Source organism: Pygocentrus nattereri, chromosome 20 (genome assembly GCF_015220715.1).
Source record: "Pygocentrus nattereri isolate fPygNat1 chromosome 20, fPygNat1.pri, whole genome shotgun sequence".
NCBI lineage: Eukaryota > Metazoa > Chordata > Actinopteri > Characiformes > Serrasalmidae > Pygocentrus > Pygocentrus nattereri.
Window position 1 is genome coordinate 21,178,604 of NC_051230.1, and position 20,142 is coordinate 21,198,745.

The 20,142-nt window shown below is 42.8% G+C and overlaps 1 protein-coding gene across 2 annotated transcripts in view; it reads right to left on the reverse strand.

The window, feature by feature from the left end:
- Positions 1 to 390: 390 nt before the first annotated feature.
- prkg2 (protein kinase cGMP-dependent 2) overlaps positions 391 to 20,142 on the reverse strand; it is a 39,254-nt gene continuing 19,502 nt past the window's right edge. Inside the window, exons 8-19 of one of the 2 annotated variants that reach the window (XM_017705129.2) lie at positions 16,353 to 16,447; positions 15,913 to 15,981; positions 15,711 to 15,809; positions 12,919 to 13,066; positions 12,582 to 12,718; positions 11,538 to 11,627; positions 10,002 to 10,143; positions 9,722 to 9,885; positions 5,072 to 5,194; positions 4,864 to 4,926; positions 1,933 to 1,999; positions 391 to 1,669 (exon numbers count right to left, since the gene is read on the reverse strand). In XM_017705129.2, coding sequence (XP_017560618.1) covers positions 1,574 to 1,669; positions 1,933 to 1,999; positions 4,864 to 4,926; positions 5,072 to 5,194; positions 9,722 to 9,885; positions 10,002 to 10,143; positions 11,538 to 11,627; positions 12,582 to 12,718; positions 12,919 to 13,066; positions 15,711 to 15,809; positions 15,913 to 15,981; positions 16,353 to 16,447 — 1,293 coding nt within the window. In that variant the 3' untranslated portion in view covers positions 391 to 1,573. The remainder of the gene's footprint in view (positions 1,670 to 1,932; positions 2,000 to 4,863; positions 4,927 to 5,071; positions 5,195 to 9,721; positions 9,886 to 10,001; positions 10,144 to 11,537; positions 11,628 to 12,581; positions 12,719 to 12,918; positions 13,067 to 15,710; positions 15,810 to 15,912; positions 15,982 to 16,352; positions 16,448 to 20,142) is intronic. The other variant, XM_017705128.2, reaches the window with a different exon arrangement.

Here is a 20,142-nt window from a genome sequence, read left to right on the forward strand (position 1 = left end):
GGCATAATTAGAGCATTCCTTCAATATTTGTATAATATATTTTTTACAGAAGGACTTTCTCTTTATCACACTGTGTAACCTATTGTGTAAATGAAAAGTTAGGCTAAAGGTTGTGCTTGTATAATAAGCTTCATAAAAATTATATTTGTATATGGAAATGACCTTTAAAATGCATTTATTTATTTTCTGTATGTTGCATATCTTGCCTTTTTTAAGGGGCAAGGAAAGCCTTAACTGAGATTGGGTTGGAGCCTTAATAAACAAAGCATTGACATTGCGTTATCAATATAAATGCACTTTCTCAATGCGAATGGAAACTGTATCAGATCACTCTTTTGACAGACCATCAATAAAGCTGTACGTTTCAGTCATTTGAAGTTTTATTATGAAATGCTATAATATTCAGTCAATCGAATAAGCAGTTTGCCTCACTGTCATTATGCAATCGTTATGTAACCAAGGCTGGTATATAGGGTCCTGTATCATAGGACATGATGCGTGTAATGAGCTCACATCAATATTGTCTCAGTGTCCACACAATGACATTCGACTTTCAATATCTCATTTTATTTACAGCCCATCCGTACATGTCTTTATACTCTAAAGACTGCAGATCAAAGACATTTCACAAAAGACGATCATAAAAACTTGAATGCTACATTTGTTACATTTTCATCTCAACAGTTTTGCATCCATCAAAAATGTGTCTCTCAATATTAACCCAATAAATAATCTCTCAATATTAACTCAATAAATGGTCAAAAAGTAACTTAAAATCCAAGTAAGAATCTTCACAGACCTGGACTAGAAAACGTCTTTGGCTCAAGAGAAGAGGCCAGGTGAAACTGAAAATAGCACTTCGCAGGCTCTAGAAAGTCACACTGTTTCTTGGTAAACACGTTTCTAAAGATACACGTTTCACATAACTCTGCTTGAATTACAGAAAACTGCAGCTGCACTCATCTCCTGTGGTCCATTGTTTGAAGCCACATCTCTAGCCTTCACACCCACAGGTGGTTATTGCATTCAAGGGTTTGGCAGTTAGCTAGTGGTCACTTCCAAAACCAAACATATCTCACCTTCTTGCTTATCCACAAAATTTCGCCATGTCAAAAGGCAAATATTCCCTCTGGTTTCACACAATTTGCTGTGCTGCCTGTAGCCCATAAGTTAAACACAAGGAGAACCCTTGGGGAAAGCTCCTGGGAGAACTTTGTGGTGAACCTTTTCTAGCATTTCTGATCTCCAAAAATAGACAGATAAACAGCAAATATACCCAGCAACACTAATGTCATCATCTTATCATGTGAACCGCAACTGAACAAGACTACTGACATCATTGAAACAACACTGGTCCAGTTCATCCAAATGCCACATTCCCAGTAGGCTTGGCCTCCTCCACGGCACCACCTACTCCATCACAAACATGGCTTGCAGTGAAGGCCATGCTTTGTGAAAGACCTCTGTAGCATACATTGTGATTCTAATGGCTTCATGTCAAAGAAAAAGGAAGGTGGAGAAGTTTTGGCTTTGCTCACATATAGTTAAGTTGGGGAGGGGAAAAGAAAGGATGTTAGAAGTCCATGTCCCAACCGGAAAGTTCATCAGGGGGAATCTCATCTTCAGGTGGGTAGTTGTCAAAGTAGCTGTGGTCTGTAGGCCCCTTCACCTAGGGCAAGAAGGAAAGATGAGCATGCGTCTTGGAGTATTTTCATACTTTCATACAAAATGTCTTGGGTTGACTATCTGATTGTGAATAAGGCAAGAGTGAACGCACCCACGACACAATGGAGACTGTTAGGCAATCGCAGGGGGGTAAGGCTCTTGCACTACATTGTTTGAAAGTCTGACATTTGGTGTTTGAACGAGAGCAAATCCAGAACCATCCTGAACCATGCTCCCCTTCAATCAGTAAATCTTTACTTTTCTTACCTCTCTTTTAAGAGGGGAGGTCAAAGTTCTGCCTTTCAGGCCACTCCAGCTGAAGCCAGTAAACCACCTACACATCAGATAAAAGCACAGTGATCTGTAGTGTAAGTCGGAAAAGCTGTGTGCAATAATGCATGTTATTCCCACCTTCATACTTCATTTCACAACAGGCCCTCAGACACTTGACACCAGTTCCACTCGTTCATAATAGCAAAGCAACAAACTATATACAAAGAAATCTATCATTGTGAACGTCTGTGTGAGGAAGCCACTAGAATTCAGTTGGTAGTTTGAACTCTGCGGAGAAGAGAAGACATTCCTCTTGACTATTACCAAACCACCCATTAGGCCTGAGGCTGCGCACTACAAATCACATTAGGCCGAGGACTGTCCACCAGGTCATGGAGATTGAGATCCATCTGCTTATGCACCAATCTGATTAGGCATTCTCAGTGCAGCAGTTTGCGCTCACAATGCAATGTGTCCTGTTCTGTTCTGGTCCATAAGTCATAAAGAAGAACAACATGATAATCTATCAAGAGTATTCATCAGCTGGTGTATATTTCACTGATCTACATTTTACCCTCAAACACAAAACTCATTTTAGCCTCAATTCAAATATAAGGCAGAAAATACTTTCTAGGGACTAGTATGTTGAATACCAATCATACATTATTTCTGACATACAGGACCAGTAGAATGCTAAATGATAATCACAAAATGCAGAACACGAACACAGATGCTGGGAAGGACAACGTGTTCAAGCAATAGCTATAGAATTACTACAAATCTGGAGCACTATAGAATTACTACAAATCTGGAGTACTATAGAATTACTACAAATCTGGAGTACTATAGAATTACTACAAATCTGGAGTACAATAGAATTACTACAAATCTGGAGTACTATAGAATTACTACAAATCTGGAGTACTATAGAATTACTACAAATCTGGAGTAGGCGCCTGCCTTTAATAATTAGAGCATCTTGCTGTGATAGGCTAATTTACTCAGTGATCAGGTGAGTGAATGTGCACTGGATCCCTAAGAACCTCATTATGAAGGCTAAGCAATGGTGAGATGTGCTAACTATGAAAACGTGGTCAGTTATTATCATTTATAATATTAATGTGACTTTTTACAGCTGAATGTGTGTATGTGTTGCAGATTACCATATGCACAGTGCTGTCTGGCAAGCTTTCTAATCATGTTTAATTTGTAGAGAGGCAGACTAAACTAATCATTTCTCTCTGTTTTTCTTTATGTTAACGTTGTGCACTGTAAAAAGTGATACATGTCATTTTAGATCATTTCCTCATGAATGACTGAGGTATGTTACATCAACACAGTTGTGTCTTTCAGCTTACTTGTAGTTGTATTTGTAGCTGTAGTTGTATTGATGCAATATTTTGTTGAATGATGTGTAGACTAGCCTGTTATTTACAGACGCTAACACATTTATTTCTTTATTTCTTTGCAGTGTGCCCCCTAACAAATGTTTCTGGGTCTAACCCATCCACCCCATTCTAAAAGTTCTATCTACGCTCCTGCATTTGCTGCTTCAGTTTTGCACTGGATACAATCATCACCTATAAAAAGGGACAAAAGTTTATTGCATAGCTAAAAATAGTAGTAGCAGCCAACTTGAAGCCTGAATTTGTTTCTACTTTTGTCCATTTTAGAGATAACAGTATGTCATACAGCAGGAGTCTTTAATTAAAATTCAATAAGGTCCAGTTAGAGAAAATATCTTCAAGCAAAGGTCTGAAACATCATAATTATGGGGTCTACACTTGCATCATGATTCATTGTCATATACTGTATATACTGAAGTAGCCTGGTAGGTATATCAACATCTTATGTAATAAACAACTGAATGTCAAAACAAATAAAGTACAATTCAGCTATATTTCAACAACATGTATTGTCAGTTTTCTCTTTTTAGAGCATGTCATGTGAAATAACTTCCCTCTCACTCGCTTTCTTCTCTGACAGCTGTTTCTCACCTCGTCCCTCCCCTGTGTATGTGCCACTCACTTTAGTCTCAGTGCTCATTGTAATGCAAAGATCTGATTGGCCGAGTAGCGTCAACGTGACATTTACAATGCATGCGACTGGTCTGTGAGTTTCCTAGGCCGCTAAAGTGGCACCTTAAAGGCTAGTAAAGCTACGCTGATTAAAATAGGGCCACCCCATCGAAACTGAATAATTCTCCATAGTTTATCAGTTATAGGTCCAGGTCCACATAGGGTAGCGTCTGGGTCTGGACTCGGACCGCGGCCCACCTATTAGTGACTCTGTCATACAGTGTCAGAATCGTGTAAGTAACTCTATATCAGTTACTCTAATACTTAACAACTCAATGTGAGGCAAGCATGCGATGATTTAGGCATGCAGTTTTCATGATGCTTATTAACATACAACATGTCTGGCTGATCTGACATTTGGAATGAGGGGAACATTTTTCACTTTACACCAAACTGAGCCCAGGAGAAACTGAGCCTTTGCAATGAAAAACAATGTATGTAACATTTTTTTGTAAAAATCATACATACGTGGTATGGCATTGTATTTAAAATTAAGGTATTATTCACATAGAGCATAGTTTGGCTTTTAATGTAAAAGGCTGTACAAAATTAAATAGAAAACAAGTGAAAATTAAAAAAAAAAGGATGGTGTTGTTAATCATTTGAGAAGCTCATCTGTAGACCCTTTTTACATGACCCACCTACAAGGACAGTAATACCTTTATTTTAAATACAATGCCATACCACGAGTGTATGATTTTTATAAAAAAATGTTACATGCATTGTTTTTCATTGCAGAGGCTCAGTTTCTCCAGCGAGCTGCAGCTGGGCTCAGTTTGGTGTAAAGTGAAAAATGTTCCTCTTACTGTTCACCACATGCCAAAAGGCTTGTGTATGTTGTCCTCACCTGTGCTTCTTGATGTCTGTAATTCCATTCTTCATATTCCCAAGTCGCTCTGAAGGGTTTTGTCTGTGAGAAGATAAAGGGTGGGGATAAAAGACTGTGTGCTTTCATTCCATCTATACCCCACTTAGTTTTTATACTAAGGAATGGTGCTAAAACGACCTGCTGGACTGTCAACTTTTAGGGTTACATTGTTTTTGAATGATCATACTTGCAGAGCTTTCGAATAAGGTCCCCCGGCCTCTTGGTGATCTTCTTTGGGAAGTCCATCTTTTCCATACCCTTCAGGATGAATGTGTATGTCATCATCTGATCTGAGCCAGTGAAGGGGGGGCTGTGGAAGAAGTTAGATTAAAAAAACATATTTGATACTTTACAGCGTACATCTGTTAACAGATGTGTTAACTTATTTGCAATGAAAACATTTTAAGGCAGACTGGTTAATAACTTAGTTGAAATTTTTTTTTACAGTATAATTTCTATCCATCCCATCCATCCATCCATTATCTTCCGCTTCTCCGGGGTTCGGGTCGCGGGGGCAGCATCCTAAGCAATGAAGCCCAGACGTCCCTTTCCCCAGCCACTTCCACCAGCTCTCCAAGGGGGATTCCGAGGCGCTCCCAGGCCAGCTGGGCGATATAGTCGCGCCAGCGTGTCCTGGGTCTTCCCCGGGGTCTCCTCCCAGGTGGACTCGCCTGTGACACCTCCCGAGGGAGGCGTCCAGGAGGCATCCTAACCAGATGCCCGAACCACCTCAGCTGGCTCCTCTCGACGTGAAGAAGCAGCGGCTCTACTCCGAGTCCCTCCCGGATGACTGAACTTCTCACCCTATCTCTAAGGGAGAGTCCAGACACCCTGCGGAGGAAACTCATTTCGGCCGCTTGTATTCGCGATCTTATTCTTTCGGTCATTACCCAATGCTCATGACCATAGGTGAGGGTGGGAACGTAGATCGACCGGTAAATCGAGAGCCTTGCCTTATGGCTCAGCTCTTTCTTTACCACAACAGACCGGTAAAGAGCCCGCATCACTGCTGACCCAGCACCAATCCGCCTGTCAATCTCCCGCTCCCTTGTACCATCACTCGTGAACAAGACCCCGAGATACTTGAACTCCTCCACTTGAGGCAAGAGCCTATCCCCGACGCAGAGAGGGCTCTCCACCCTTTCCCGCGTGAGAACCATGGCCTCGGATTTGGAGGTACTGATCCTCATCCCGGCCGCTTCACACTCGGCTGCAAACCGATCCAGCGAAAGCTGAAGTTCGCGGCCTGATGTCCCCAATAGGACCACATCATCTGCAAACAGCAGCGATGTGACCCTGAGGTCACCAAACCGGACACCCTCCATCCCTTGACTGCGCCTAGAAATTCTATCCATAAAAATTATGAATAGAATCGGTGACAAAGGGCAGCCCTGACGGAGTCCAACTCTCACTGGGAACGAGTCTGACTTACTGCCGGCTATGCGAACCAAACTCCAGCTTTGTTTGTACAGGGCCTGAATGGCTCGTAGCAAAGAGCCATGTACCCCGTACTCCCGAAGCACCTCCCACAGAATACCCGGGGAACACAGTCGAATGCCTTCTCCAGATCCACAAAGCACATGTGGACTGGTTGGGCAAACTCCCATGAACCCTCCAGAATCCTGGAGAGGGTGAAGAGTTGGTCCAGTGTTCCACGACCAGGGCGGAACCCGCACTGTTCCTCCTGGATCCGAGGTTCGACTATAAGCCGGACTCTCTTCTCCAGTACCCCTGCATAGACCTTGCCAGGGAGGCTGAGGAGTGTGATTCCCCTGTAGTTGGAACACACCCTCCGGTCCCCTTTTTTAAAAAGAGGCACCACCACCCCAGTCTGCCAATCCAGTGGCACCGCCTCCGATGTCCACGCAATGTTGAAAAGGCGTGTCAGCCAAGACAGCCCCACAACATCCAGAGCCTTGAGGAACTCAGGGCGGATCTCATCCACCCCTGGAGCCTTGCCACCAAGGAGATTTTTAACTACCTTAGCGACTTCGGCCTCAGTAATGGACAAGCCTATTCCCATGTCCCCAGACTCAGCCTCCTCACTGGAGAACGTGTCGGTGGGATTGAGAAGGTCCTCAAAGTATTCCTTCCACCGCCCAATGACGTCTTCAGTCGAAGTCAGCAGCACACCATCTCCACTATATACAGTGCTAGTGGCACACTGCTTTCCCCTTCTGAGTCACCTGACGGTTTGCCAGAATCTTTTCGGAGCCGACTTAAAGTCAGTTTCCAAGGCCTCACCAAACTCCTCCCATACACGGGTTTTTGCCTTGGCGACAACTGAAGCCGCAGATCGCTTGGCCTGTCGATACCTGCCAGCTGCCTCTGGTGTCCCACAGGCCAACCATGCCCGGTAGGACTCCTTCTTCAGCTTGACGGCATCTCTCACCTGGGGTGTCCACCACCGGGTTCGAGGATTACCGCCCCGACAGGCACCAACTACCTTACGGCCACAGCTACAGTCAGCCGCTTCAGCAATGGAGGAACGGAACATGGCCCATTCTGAGTCAATGTCCCCCACCTCCCCCGATATCTGGTCAAAGTTCTGACGGAGGTGTGAGTTGAAGATCAATCTGACAGGTTCTTCTGCTAGACGTTCCCAGCAAACCCTCACTATACGTTTGGGCTTGCCTGGTCTGACCGGCATCTTCCCCCACCACCTGATCCAACTCACCACCAGGTGGTGATCAGTTGACAGCTCAGCTCCTCTCTTTACCCGAGTGTCCAAAACACATGGACGCAAGTCCGATGACACGACTACAAAGTCAATCATTGAACTGCGGCCTAGGGTGTCCTGGTGCCATGTGCACTTATGGACATCCTTGTGTTCAAACATGGTGTTCGTGATGGACAAACTGTGGTTTGCGCAGAAGTCCAAAAACTGAACACCACTCGGGTTCAGATCAGAGAGGCCATTCCTCCCAATCACACCCCTCCAGGTCTCACTGTCATTGCCCACGTGAGCGTTGAAGTCCCCCAGTAGGACAATAGAGTCTCCAGGAGGAGCACTTTCAAGCACCCTTCCCAAGGACTCTAAGAAGGCTGGGTACTCTGAACTGCTGTTCGGTGCATAAGCACAGACAACAGTCAGGACACGTTCCCCAACCCGAAGGCGTAGGGAAGCTACCCTCTCGTCCACCGGAGAAAACCCCAACATACAGGCACCGAGTCGAGGGGCTATGAGAAAGCCCACACCTGCCCGCCGCCTCTCACCATGGGCAACTCCAGAAAAGAATAAAGTCCAGCCCCTCTCAAGGAGATTGGACCCAGAGCCCAAGCTGTGTGTTGAGGTGAGCCCGACTATATCTAGCCGGTATCTCTCAACCTCGCGCACCAACTCAGGCTCTTTCCCCGCCAGTGAGGTAACGTTCCAAGTTCCAAAAGCCAGTTTCAGCAACCGAGGATCAGAACGCCAAGGCCCACGCCTTCGGACACTGCCCGATCCACAACGCACCGAACCCCTACTACTGCCCCTCCCATTGTTGGTGGGTCGATGGGAGGGGGGACTCATGTAACTCCTTCGGGCTGGGCCCGGCCGGGCACCATGAGTAAATGCCCGGCCACCAGACGCTCGCTGGCGAGCCCCTCCCCCAGGCCTGGCTCCAGGGTGGGGCCCCGGTAACCCTGTTCCGGGCAGGGTACACAAGTCCTGCTTTTGTGTCTTTATAGGGGTTATTATGGATCACACTTTGTCTGACCTGTCACCTAGGACCATTTTGCCATGGGAGACCCTACCAGGAGCTTTTGCTCCAGACAACATAGCTCCTAAGATCATTCAAGCACGCAAACCCCTCCACCACGATAAGGTGGTGATCCAAGGAGAGGAGTATAATTTCTAGTCTCTGATAATTGGATACAGAGAAATCAGCCTGTCTGCAATAATTTGGTCAGTCTTCTTCAGTATAGTGAGCAGTTTCTATGCAAATGATTGGTTTAGAAGTCAAAAATAACAACATGATGACTTAAAAAGAATCCAATCACTGTTAGCTACGTGACATTGGTCAAACATTTCAATATAAGTGAGACTGAAATGGATGAGAGTCCCAGGTGAAGGAATTCGCACTTTGAAATTAAGTGTAGCCAAAATACACCCCCTGTCCAAACAGTCTTAAAATCTTTTGAAAAAGTATAACATTTTGAAATAGAATCTACTTATTGCATCCCATGCAGCAACAGGACAAAGTGTTGCTGACATGCTTGTTGCTGAAGCTCAATCCTATTACATTACACAGACACACTACTTAGTTGAAGTTTATAGAACATGAATAGAGGGTTTCATTTGGTGTAATCAACTATACTTACTTTTAATATGTGAGTTGATACAATTGTGTTTCATTCTATTTGTTCCAATTTACTCTATCATTCTAAATGAATTGTCTAAATAAATTTATTCTTCGTAGCTCTGAAAAGATACCCAAAACATATCAAAAGTTTTCATGATTCTCCACCATTTGATTCAATTTCCATTAATCTGTAAAGATTTTTAATATGAAAGTGATAGTTTGGAGGAAATCAAATTTATGCCTAATGTAGTCAATTTGGTGTCGAAAGTTTAGTTTGCACTGGAGCTATGAGGCTAATGAGGTTAACAAGTAAAGGAAGTTAATAACCCACCAGTGAGCATTATACAAAGTGTACACTTAAATCATCACACTCTTCAATCAAACAATTGAGTTGTTAAGTCATCTCAAATAAACATGCTTATGTGGCTTCTGACTCTGTATATCATCCTGTTTTCTGTCAAAAATGGAAAAAGGTTACAGAGCTCAAACAGCAGCCATATACATGAACTTTCATTACTTATTAGAGTCAAAGGTACAAATTTAGTACAAACCTTCCTGTAACAAGCTCAAAGATTAGGATTCCTAGTGCCCAGAAGTCCACACTGAGGCCATGGCCTTTATTCAGAATGATCTCAGGTGCAACATACTCAGGTGTTCCACAGAATGTCCATGTCTTCTGGCCACACTTGATCTTCTTGGCAAAACCAAAGTCAACCTAGCAGATGATGGACAAGAATAAATGTCAAACTGCTGCTCTTATGATATCATGAGTTAGTCTAAAACACTAGTAATGAGAACATCTCATTTGAACATTGTACAAATGTTACCTACCAGTTTTACATATCCATCTGAGTCCAGCATAAGGTTCTCAGGTTTCAGGTCCCTGTAGATAATTCCTTTGTTGTGGAGATATTCAAATGCTTCAGTCACACAACCCACACAAAACTTGGTAGTGTTCTCATCAAAGCTTCCCCTAAAAAACAAAGTCACGTATTAACTAACAAGGGACAGTGTTCAGCTCCTACAACAGATACCATACACTAGAATACTGATATGTACACTCATCAAACACTTTATTAGGAACACTATACTAATACTGAGTAGGGATTCCCTTTGCTCTCAAAATAGCCTCAATTCTTTACGCCATGGATTCCACAAGATGTTGGAAGCATTCCTTTGTGATTCTGGTCCATGTGGACATGAATGCATCAGGCAATTCCTGCTTATTTTCAGGTGCACTTTTATGATGTGAATCTCCCATCCTACCACATCCCAAAGATGTTTTATTGGATTCAGGTCTGGTGACTGGGAAGACCACTTATCATGAAACTGTTTTGGCATGACATTTGCTTTGTGAACTGCAGCATTATCATGCTAGAAATAGCCATTACAAGACGGAGGCCATGCAGGAATGCATATGGTCAGCAACAACATTCAAATAGACTGAGGAACTTAAGAGAAGATTAAATAGTATTAACAGGCCCAAAATATGCCAAGAAAACATTCCCCACACAATTACACCACCTCCACCAGCCTGGAATGCTGACACAAGGCACATTGGGTCCAAGGATTCATGCTGTTGGCACCAAATTCTGATCCTAACATCTATATGTCTCAGCAGAAATTGTGATTCATCAGACCAGGCTGTGTTTTTTTGTGTCTTCAGCTCCAGTTTTGGTGTTTTTTGCTCTGTAGAACCCAGTGTGATCTTCTGCTGTTGTAGCCCATCCACCTCAAGAATCAACATGTCGTACTTTCATTATTGCGTCATTCTGAGTAAACTCCAGAGACTGTGTGCATAAAATCCTAGTAGTTCAACAGAAATACTCAAACCAGCCTGTCTGACACCATAAAGCATGCCGCAGTCAAAATTACTGGGATCACATGTTTTACACATTTTGATAGTTGATGTGAACAATATCTGAAGCTGCTGCCCATATCTGTATGATTTTACTGTAGTGCTGCCACTTGATAGGCTGATGAGATATTTGCATTAATGAGTAGGTGTACAAGTGTTCATAAAGTGCTCAGTGAGTGTTTATATATTTGAAGAATCTAGCAGGTCAAATCCAAAAGTCCAAAAACAACATCAGTTGGTGTTTAGAGTATTTGCTGAGGCTTTTGTAAAGATTGGTTATAATTTGGTGCTAACAAAATGAAGAACTGTTAGTCATTGTACCATTGTACCTTACTTTAAGCTTGAAAAGAGTGGGAATCTCACTGTTATTTCACCATGATTTGTTTAGATTATTTTGGTATGATTATAACATGTACTAAATTTACACATTTAAATTGCCAGCTTCAGACTGTTGATATGATTTTTATGCTTCTGATTATCTGTATTGTTTAGGTCAGCAGGAAACTAACCGATCTCTCAGCAGACTCCATATCTCTCCACCCAGGCATGCCTCCAGCAGCATGTACACATACTTGCTGTCCTTAAATGTGCGGTACATCCTAGAAAAAAGAAAACACTGTTGAAGCACAGTATGATGACCACACCCATTCAGCCCAAAAAACATGTATCATATGCAATTTGCTACATTTTAATTTTATTTAATTTCTGAAGGTTGTAATCTTATGAAATACATTTCCAAATAATCTGAAACCTTTATTTGTATATTGTTTTGTATTTATGACCTCAGCTCATCACAACCATTGTGCTTTGTCACCACAAGACAGATGCTTGCATCCTATTGTTTATGCTGTTCTCAATGCAAGCAAGCCAGTACAAAAACTGGCCTTATCCATGGATGTAATGAAATATATCACACTTATCATATTTGGATATATTTGTACAAATTTTACAACAGTGTTTAAACAATCTGAACACTGTTTTGCAAGTGACAGTTTAAGTTCATTTTGAGCATAACACAAAAATAGTAGCCAGGGCACAGCTTTGAACAGTATATACATAAAATCATAATGTTTTTCATTAAAACACAAAAAAGTTCACTTCATGGCAGAAAATGTGTTTCGGTAGTGACAACTCCTAATGTTGCATACTGATGTTCAGACTTTGGGACACATTTGCTCCACATTTACATAAAACAATGAGATCTGATTGCTCAGCAGGCTGACAAGAATGCAGTCTCACTGAAATAAGCCTCTGCCGATGGACTAAACTCCTTGTGACATGAAAACGTAAAACAGCATTTTTGGGAAAAAAAGTATTTTTAAAAGTGACCTGTCCAGGGTATTTCTTGCCTTCCACCTAATAAGTGCCTTGACAGGCTCCAGCAGCCCCCGTGACCCAGGAGGATAAGCAGCTTAGGAAGTGTGTGTGCGCAGATCAACTAATTCAGTACAATGGTCCATATAATTGCTACTTTACAGAAAATTAAATTGATAAAACTTTTGCACAGTTCTGTAAAGCTATTATTATTTCCAGTTTGGAGCACTTATACTTACTTGACAATGAAAGGAGAGTTGGTTTCGCTCAGGATTCCCCTTTCTGAGTGAATGTGCTCCTCCTGTCTGTTGTCCACAATATGACGCTTCTTAATGCACTTCAGAGCAAAGGTCACATTCTCATTCTTCACTTTTACCTGTAGAGGACACAGGCTACATAAGCTCCTCAAATGCTCCTCAAAACATGATCCATCTGTCTACACTTCAAATACATACACTTCATTTGAAGTTGAGTTAAGGCCTTCTCAAACGTTCACCTTTCTTTGTACTCATACCAAACACAAATTTGAAAATAAATGACCACTTTACACCTGCTTAAAGATGTGGAAATGCTTACCAGTTCAACCCTGCCGAAACCCCCTATTCCAAGAGTGGCAATGATCTCCAGGTGGCTGAAGGATATAGTGGATGTAAAATCTTTTTCTTTAAGTTGTATCCAGTCAAGGGACAGGGGCGAGCTGGGAGGAGTGCTGCTCCCTGACCGCCTGCAAAAAAAACACACTGTGATTTAAGGATGGCGGCTGCTACAATATATATACCTTAATATATGTGAAGTTATGAACTGGATAATCCATCCATCCATCCATCCTTTATCTTCCGCTTCTCCGGGGTTCGGGTCACGGGGGCGGCATCCTAAGCAATGAGGCCCAGACCTCCTTTTCCCCAGCCACTTCCACTAGCTCTCCAAGGGGGATTCCGAGGCGCTCCCAGGCCAGCTGGGCGATATAGTCATGCCAGCGTGTCTTGGGTCTTCCCCGGGGTCTCCTCCCAGGTGGACTTGCCTGTGACACCTCCCGAGGGAGGCGTCCAGGAGGCATCCTAACCAGATGCCCGAACCACTTCAGCTGGCTCCTCTCGACGTGAAGAAGCAGCGGCTCTACTCCGAGTCCCTCCCGGATGACTGAACTTCTCACCCTATCTCTAAGGGAGAGTCCAGACACCGTGCGGAGGAAACTCATTTTGGCCTCTTGTATTCGCGATCTTATTCTTTCGGTCATTACCCAAAGCTCATGACCATAGGTGAGGGTGGAAACGTAGATCGTCCGGTAAGTCGAGAGCCTTGCCTTATGGCTCAGCTCTTTCTTTACCACAACAGACCAGTAAAGAGCCCGCATCACTGCTGACCAGCATCAATCCGCCTGTCAATCTCCCGCTCCCTTGTACCATCACTCGTGAACAAGACCCCGAGATACTTGAGCTCCTCCACTTGAAGGGGTGACAAAGGGCAGCCCTGACGGAGTCCAACTCTCACTGGGAACGAGTCTGACTTACTGCCGGCTATGCGAACCAAACTCCAGCTTTGTTTATTACAGGGCCTGAATGGCTTGTAGCAAAGAGCCATGTACCCTGTACTCCCGAAGCACCTCCCACAGAATACCCCGGGGAACACAGACGAATGTCAGCCAACACAGCCCCACAAAATCCAGAGCCTTGTGGAACTCAGGGCGGATCTCATCCACCCCTGGAGCCTTGCCGCCAAGGAGATTTTTAACTACCTTAGCGACTTCGGCCTCAGTAATGGACAAGCCTATTCCCATGTCCCCAGACTCTGTCCTCTGGAGAATGTGTTGGTGGGATTGAGAAAGTCCTCAAAGTATTCCTTCCACCGCCCAATGATGTCTTCAGTCGAAGTCAGCAGCACACCATCTCCACTATATACAGTGCTAGTGGCACACTGCTTTCCCCTTCTGAGTCGCCTGGCGGTTTGCCAGAATCTTTTCGGAGCCAACTTAAAGTCACTTAACAAGGCCTCACCAAACTCCTCCCACACATGGTTTTTTGCCTTGGCGACGACTGAAGCCGCAGATCGCTTGGCCTGTCGATACTTGCCAGCTGCCTCTGGTGTCCCACAGGCCAACCATGCCCAGTAGGACTCCTTCTTCAGCTTGATGGCATCTCTCACCTGGGGTGTCCACCACCGGGTTCGAGGATTACCGCCCCGACAGGCACCAACTACCTTACGGCCACAGCTACAGTCAGCCGCTTCAACGATGCGGAACATGGCCCATTCTGAGTCAATGTCCCCCACCTCCCCCGATATCTGGTCAAAGTTCTGACAGAGATGTGAGTTGAAGATCAATCTGACAGGTTCTTCTGCCAGACGTTCCCAGCAAACCCTCACTATACGTTTGGGCTTGCCTGGTCTGACCGGCATCTTCCCCAACCACCTGATCCAACTCACCACCAGGTGGTGATCAGTTGACAGCTCAGCTCCTCTCTTTGTGTCCACGCAAGTCCGATGACACGACTACAAAGTCAATCATTGAACTGCAGCCTAGGGTGTCCTGGTGCCATGTGCACTTATGGACATACTTGTGTTCAAACATGGTGTTCGTGATGGACAAACTGTGGTTTGCACAGAAGTCCAAAAACTGAACACCACTCAGGTTCAGATCAGAGAGGCCATTCCTCCCAATCACACCCCTCCAGGTCTCACTGTCATTGCCCATGTGAGCATTAAATTCCCCCAGTAGGACAATAGAGTCTCCAGGAGGAGCACTTTCAAGAACCCTTCCCAAGGACGGTGCATAAGCACAGACAGCAGTCAGGACCCATTCACCAACCCGAAGGCGTAGGGAAGCTACCCTCTCGTCCACCGGAGAAAACCCCAACATACAGGCACCAATTCGAGGGGCTATGATAAAGCCCACACCTGCCCGCCACCTCTCACCATGGGCAACTCCAGAAAAGAATAAAGTCCAGCCCCTCTCAAGGAGATTGGACCCAGAGCCCAAGCTGTGTGTTGAGGTGAGCCCGACTATATCTAGCCGGTATCTCTCAACCTCGCGCACCAACTCAGGCTCTTTCCCTGCCAGTGAGGTAACGTTCCAAGTTCCAAAAGCCAGTTTCAGCAACCGAGGATCAGAATGTCAAGGCCCACGCCTTCGGACACTGCCCGATCCACAAAGCACCAAACCACTACTACTGCCCCTCCCATTGGTGGTGGGTTCAGGGAGTCCTGAACATTGGAGAACAAGGTTAAAGGGAGCTAACAACTCTGTAATTGGTAGAACTACTAAGAGCACCTATATGAAAAGTGGATTTGATAAAATGGACAATGAGTGTAGGAACAAGGAGTGTGGCTGGTCAGTCCTCATATAATATTTTTTCCATATATCTTTCACTCACTTTGCATTTCTCTTCTTGTCATCACGGGCCAGAGTCTCAACATAACCTTGAAGATATTTCTTCAATTCATCAAAGGTGCCAACAGTCTGAGTGAACGTTCTGCAAGGAGACATAAAGAATATTAGGAAAGCAATAAAGCCCAAATATGCACTACATAATGAATGCAGTCCTGCTGAAAGGGGAAAATGATGTGTGTTCTTACTCTCTGTCAATCACAAGGCACTCTACACCATCCTCATCGGCGATTATATTAGCTGACCGGACATCATCACTGCAAAGAAGAGGAAAAAAAATTGCGTAATGTGTTTAAACCTGATACAAACCTCACTGCAGTGTCTCTGAAATGATGCATCACCTTGATAAGGTGTATTGAGACCACTGGTATGAAAATCGCTGTGTAATTTTTAAATTATTTTTTTAAACAGCTATGTTATAGTATACAAAAAGTTTTTTATTACTTAAAATAAGCTAATATGCAGTAATGTTTTCCTTAATAAAGCTCATGTATGTCAACTACATATGTACACTAAAAATGAGATATAAGACTTTCATTTCAACAATTATAAACAATTTTAAAAAGAAGTATTTTGTGGATGTAACATGTGAAAGTATTATGTGCCATAAGGTTCTAAAGAGCATTACCTGATGAGAGCCTTCTCTCCGAAATAATCTCCTTTCTGAAGGGTATTGATGACCTGTGGCTGGTCGTGATCCTTTGTGCTTTGGGTTACTTTAATCTGGGCAACACACAATCAGTTAGATTATAATATCATTGATGTAACACAAATGGTGACCCATTAACTTTGACAGAGCCCAGTACAAGGCTGTGTGACAGCTATATGATTCATAATATGGCTGCACAGCATAATCAACAATACAATATGAGACATCTAACACATCCATAGGAACACAAGCACTAGGAAAGCTAACATCTCCCAAACTGTACACCAAAGGACAGAAACAAATGAGCTCTTACAATTCATATTCAGCGTTATTTACTTTGTTGTTATGCTGGGAGAGGGAAAGCTGGCAAGTGCTTCCTCTGAGTTGTAAAGCTGCCACATTTTTTCAGCCTGACACTAATGCAACATCACTGGACTGCTCAACACTCACTGAAGGAGAACGCTATCTGACAATTCTGCTACAACAGCTAATGGACGCCTACACTGAGTAATGTGAGAGAGAGAGAGAGAGAGAGAGAGAGAGAAAGAGAGGGAGACAGAAAGGGCCTTCCGACCCACTCAGAGAGAGTGAAGCGTTATGCTCTCTTGGACTCCTGGTCACGGATGGCTGTGGCATCACCGGCGAGAGATCAAAATTCATGATCTCATGACAGTTGCTAATAAATTAGGCTTTCAGTATCCGTGACCACCTGAACTTCAGATTTGATTGTTTTTAAGGAAGCTTAAGTCTCTATTGGCTGCCCTGTAATTCATTTGTGTCCATGAGGAGACTGTCTTGACACATGTCAAAGCCATCATGAAAATTTAACTGGTCTTGGAAATGATCATTTTTCAGACGGATAAACAAAAGGGCTGCCCTGCGATGGACTGGCGACCTGTCCAGGGTGTATCCTGCCTTCCGCCCGAAAGACTGCTGGGATAGGCTCCAGCACCCCCCCGCGACCCTGATGGAGAAGCGGCTTAGAAAATGGATGGATGGATGGATAAACAAAAGGGAATGTTAATAATAATAATGTTAATAAAGAACATATAGAGAGAATTTAAAGACCTATAGGACAGTGTTACTCATGATTTACAGTTTACTCCTAGTTTCAAAAAGATCACTTCTCTGACCTAGCAGCTAAAGTGAGAAGTCACATGGCCAATAGCAGTTGGGGCATTTTGGGCTATTTCTAAAAAAAGAAAAACTCAAAAACTCACAAAAGCAGTGTTAAAAGACATGATTCCAGTTATTTACTGAATTGCAACTGGACAGTGGCTGCATTCTAATTTTATTTATATTTATATATATATATATATATATATATATATATATATATATATATATATATATATATATATACATATATAATGACATACTCAGACCTTAGATCTTTTTCCATACAATGGATATGTTCCATCCATGACAGGACACCCACTTCCTCCTCACTCCTGTAAAGTGATCCGTGGCTGCCCCTCTTGACCTGATAGCCAGTTTTTTGGTGGCTAACACTAATGGCCTTATTCCCAACACACCAGCTTGGACAGCGTGGCGACAGGCTGACGAGAAGCATCATTTCCGCCACTTAAATCTCCCTTCAGAAAAAAACATCTGTCCTCCCCCTCTCCCAATTAGAGGTGCAGCGACGGTGGGGGCCCTATGGGGGATCCGAGCCTGGATAGCTCATGCTAAACGGTTCCTGTCACTTCCCAGCGGAGGCCTCTGTCTCTTAACCCCTGCAGTGTCAGGTTACTGATTTATCTTAACACGCTCTACCGCCCACAGTAATGGACAAGCATTTCCTATACAGCCCCTGTGAGGGTCAGTGGTGTTGAGGGAAAGTGTCCATAGCAGTGGGCTTCAGATCAGTGTGTTTTCTCTTATAGCAACTGTTGGGCCTGGTAAGAGAAAGCTGATTTCAGCAATAGGGGGTTAGCTTCCAGGGAGCAGGATTTAGAGGACAAGATAAACACTGAATAATACATACTGTAGCCTTCGCTGAACAGAGACAAGAGCCAGGATGAGTCCCATGACTTAAAAGTCAAGTTATCTAGTTATGTAATGAATTTCATTTACATGTGTGAATAGGTTCTTTTTCCTGTTTTATTGTCAAGAAATTATAACAACGCAAGTTCCTGTTGAGGCACAATATCACTTGTTTTTTTCTGGTACTGATATGATCTGAAATGTTCTGTTAAAAATGAGCTGTTTTTAAATGAAACACTTCACATACGACGAGCATCTAAAAGTAGGTTGTTATTATAATGTGAGTGTGTGCATATAGATTTGTAACAGGACTGGATCACATTTAGTCTTTTGTCTTTCCTAGCCAATCCAACATTTTCAATTGATATCAACCCAGTACTGGGACATCGGATCAATAACTGTTTTTCAAACTTAAATAATAAAAATATTTACTCTTCTAATTTTAAACACAAATGAGGTATTGATTTAAAGTTTGGAATCTGCATATTTACAAAATCCTCTGCTTGATTTAATCAGCTATGAGGAATCATTTATATCAAATCAGAAATGTACTGACAAGGGAATTGTGGGCCGATGCTGATAACTGATATTTTTGTGAACATATTTGCCAATGCAAGACAAAAACATTTATAAAATATAGAAATTGGGACTATATCTGCCTAGATTAGCATTAAAAGAAACAGAAAACCTATTTATAGAGGGTTATCAGAGGTCAAATTTAAGGGGGATGGTGGGAGGGGGTTGAGTAGGAATAATCCTTATCAGATATGTCATCTTATACTGGCATTTGGTATTTCTTCATACAGATAAAAGTGTTTATCATCATTCTCTGCAGCTGACAGGGCTGCCATGTCCAGCAAAAATCAACATGCATTTTCAAACAAGCCCAATTTGGTGTGTAAATTTCAATCTGTAGATGGAAAGAAAATCTTAAAAGATCTAAAGAGGGTGGAAAGGGGGATGGTTTGTCTTTTTTTTAATCAAGCTTGAATAAAATGTAGATATTTTAGCACAGTAGCCCAGCGTCACCTAAACATTCTGCTTTTCCAGAGTACAAAAAACACATCCTCAAATTTAAACATTTGTCCGACGTAATGGTCTTTTAAGTGAATATCTGCCAATACTGATTTGTATCTCTACAAATTACATCATGCTTTGTTATCATTGGTGATAACTGCAACTTCCAAGGGTGTGGCCAGTGCTATTGTAGGCTATGGAACCCTTTAAAAAGGTATTTTTAGAAAATATATAGTGAACCGTGTCAACTCAAGGAATCACTTGAATGCTTAGGTGTTTCTATGTAGGGTTAAACAGTTCTGCACCGTGCACCATAGCAGCTATCATCTATGGTTTTGTAAAGAACATTTTGAAAAATGTTTCAACAAAGCATCAAAGAGAGTTCCACCATTGATAAATGTAAAAGAACCTCTTTTGGGTACTATATAGCACCCTTTTATAAGAGGGTACAGAAATATAAACAAACTATATAATGAATCATGCAAAATTCATTACATATATGTGCATTGAGTGTCATTGTCATAGCAAAGCCTTGCTAGCTCCATTTATTCAGTATTTTTACTTTTTTATGCCATTTGAAAAGCATGCTTCTCTTTACATTATGTTAACACTTTAAGATGAATGAACCAATAGAAATGGTCCAAAGTAAACTCCTGTTACAGTAATACTGATATGAGGAAGGTAATATTAGAGGATTTTGTAATGTCATTTGTGTAATGCTACTTCTTTCAGTTTTAACAAACATTCTTACATTAAGGTTCACAAA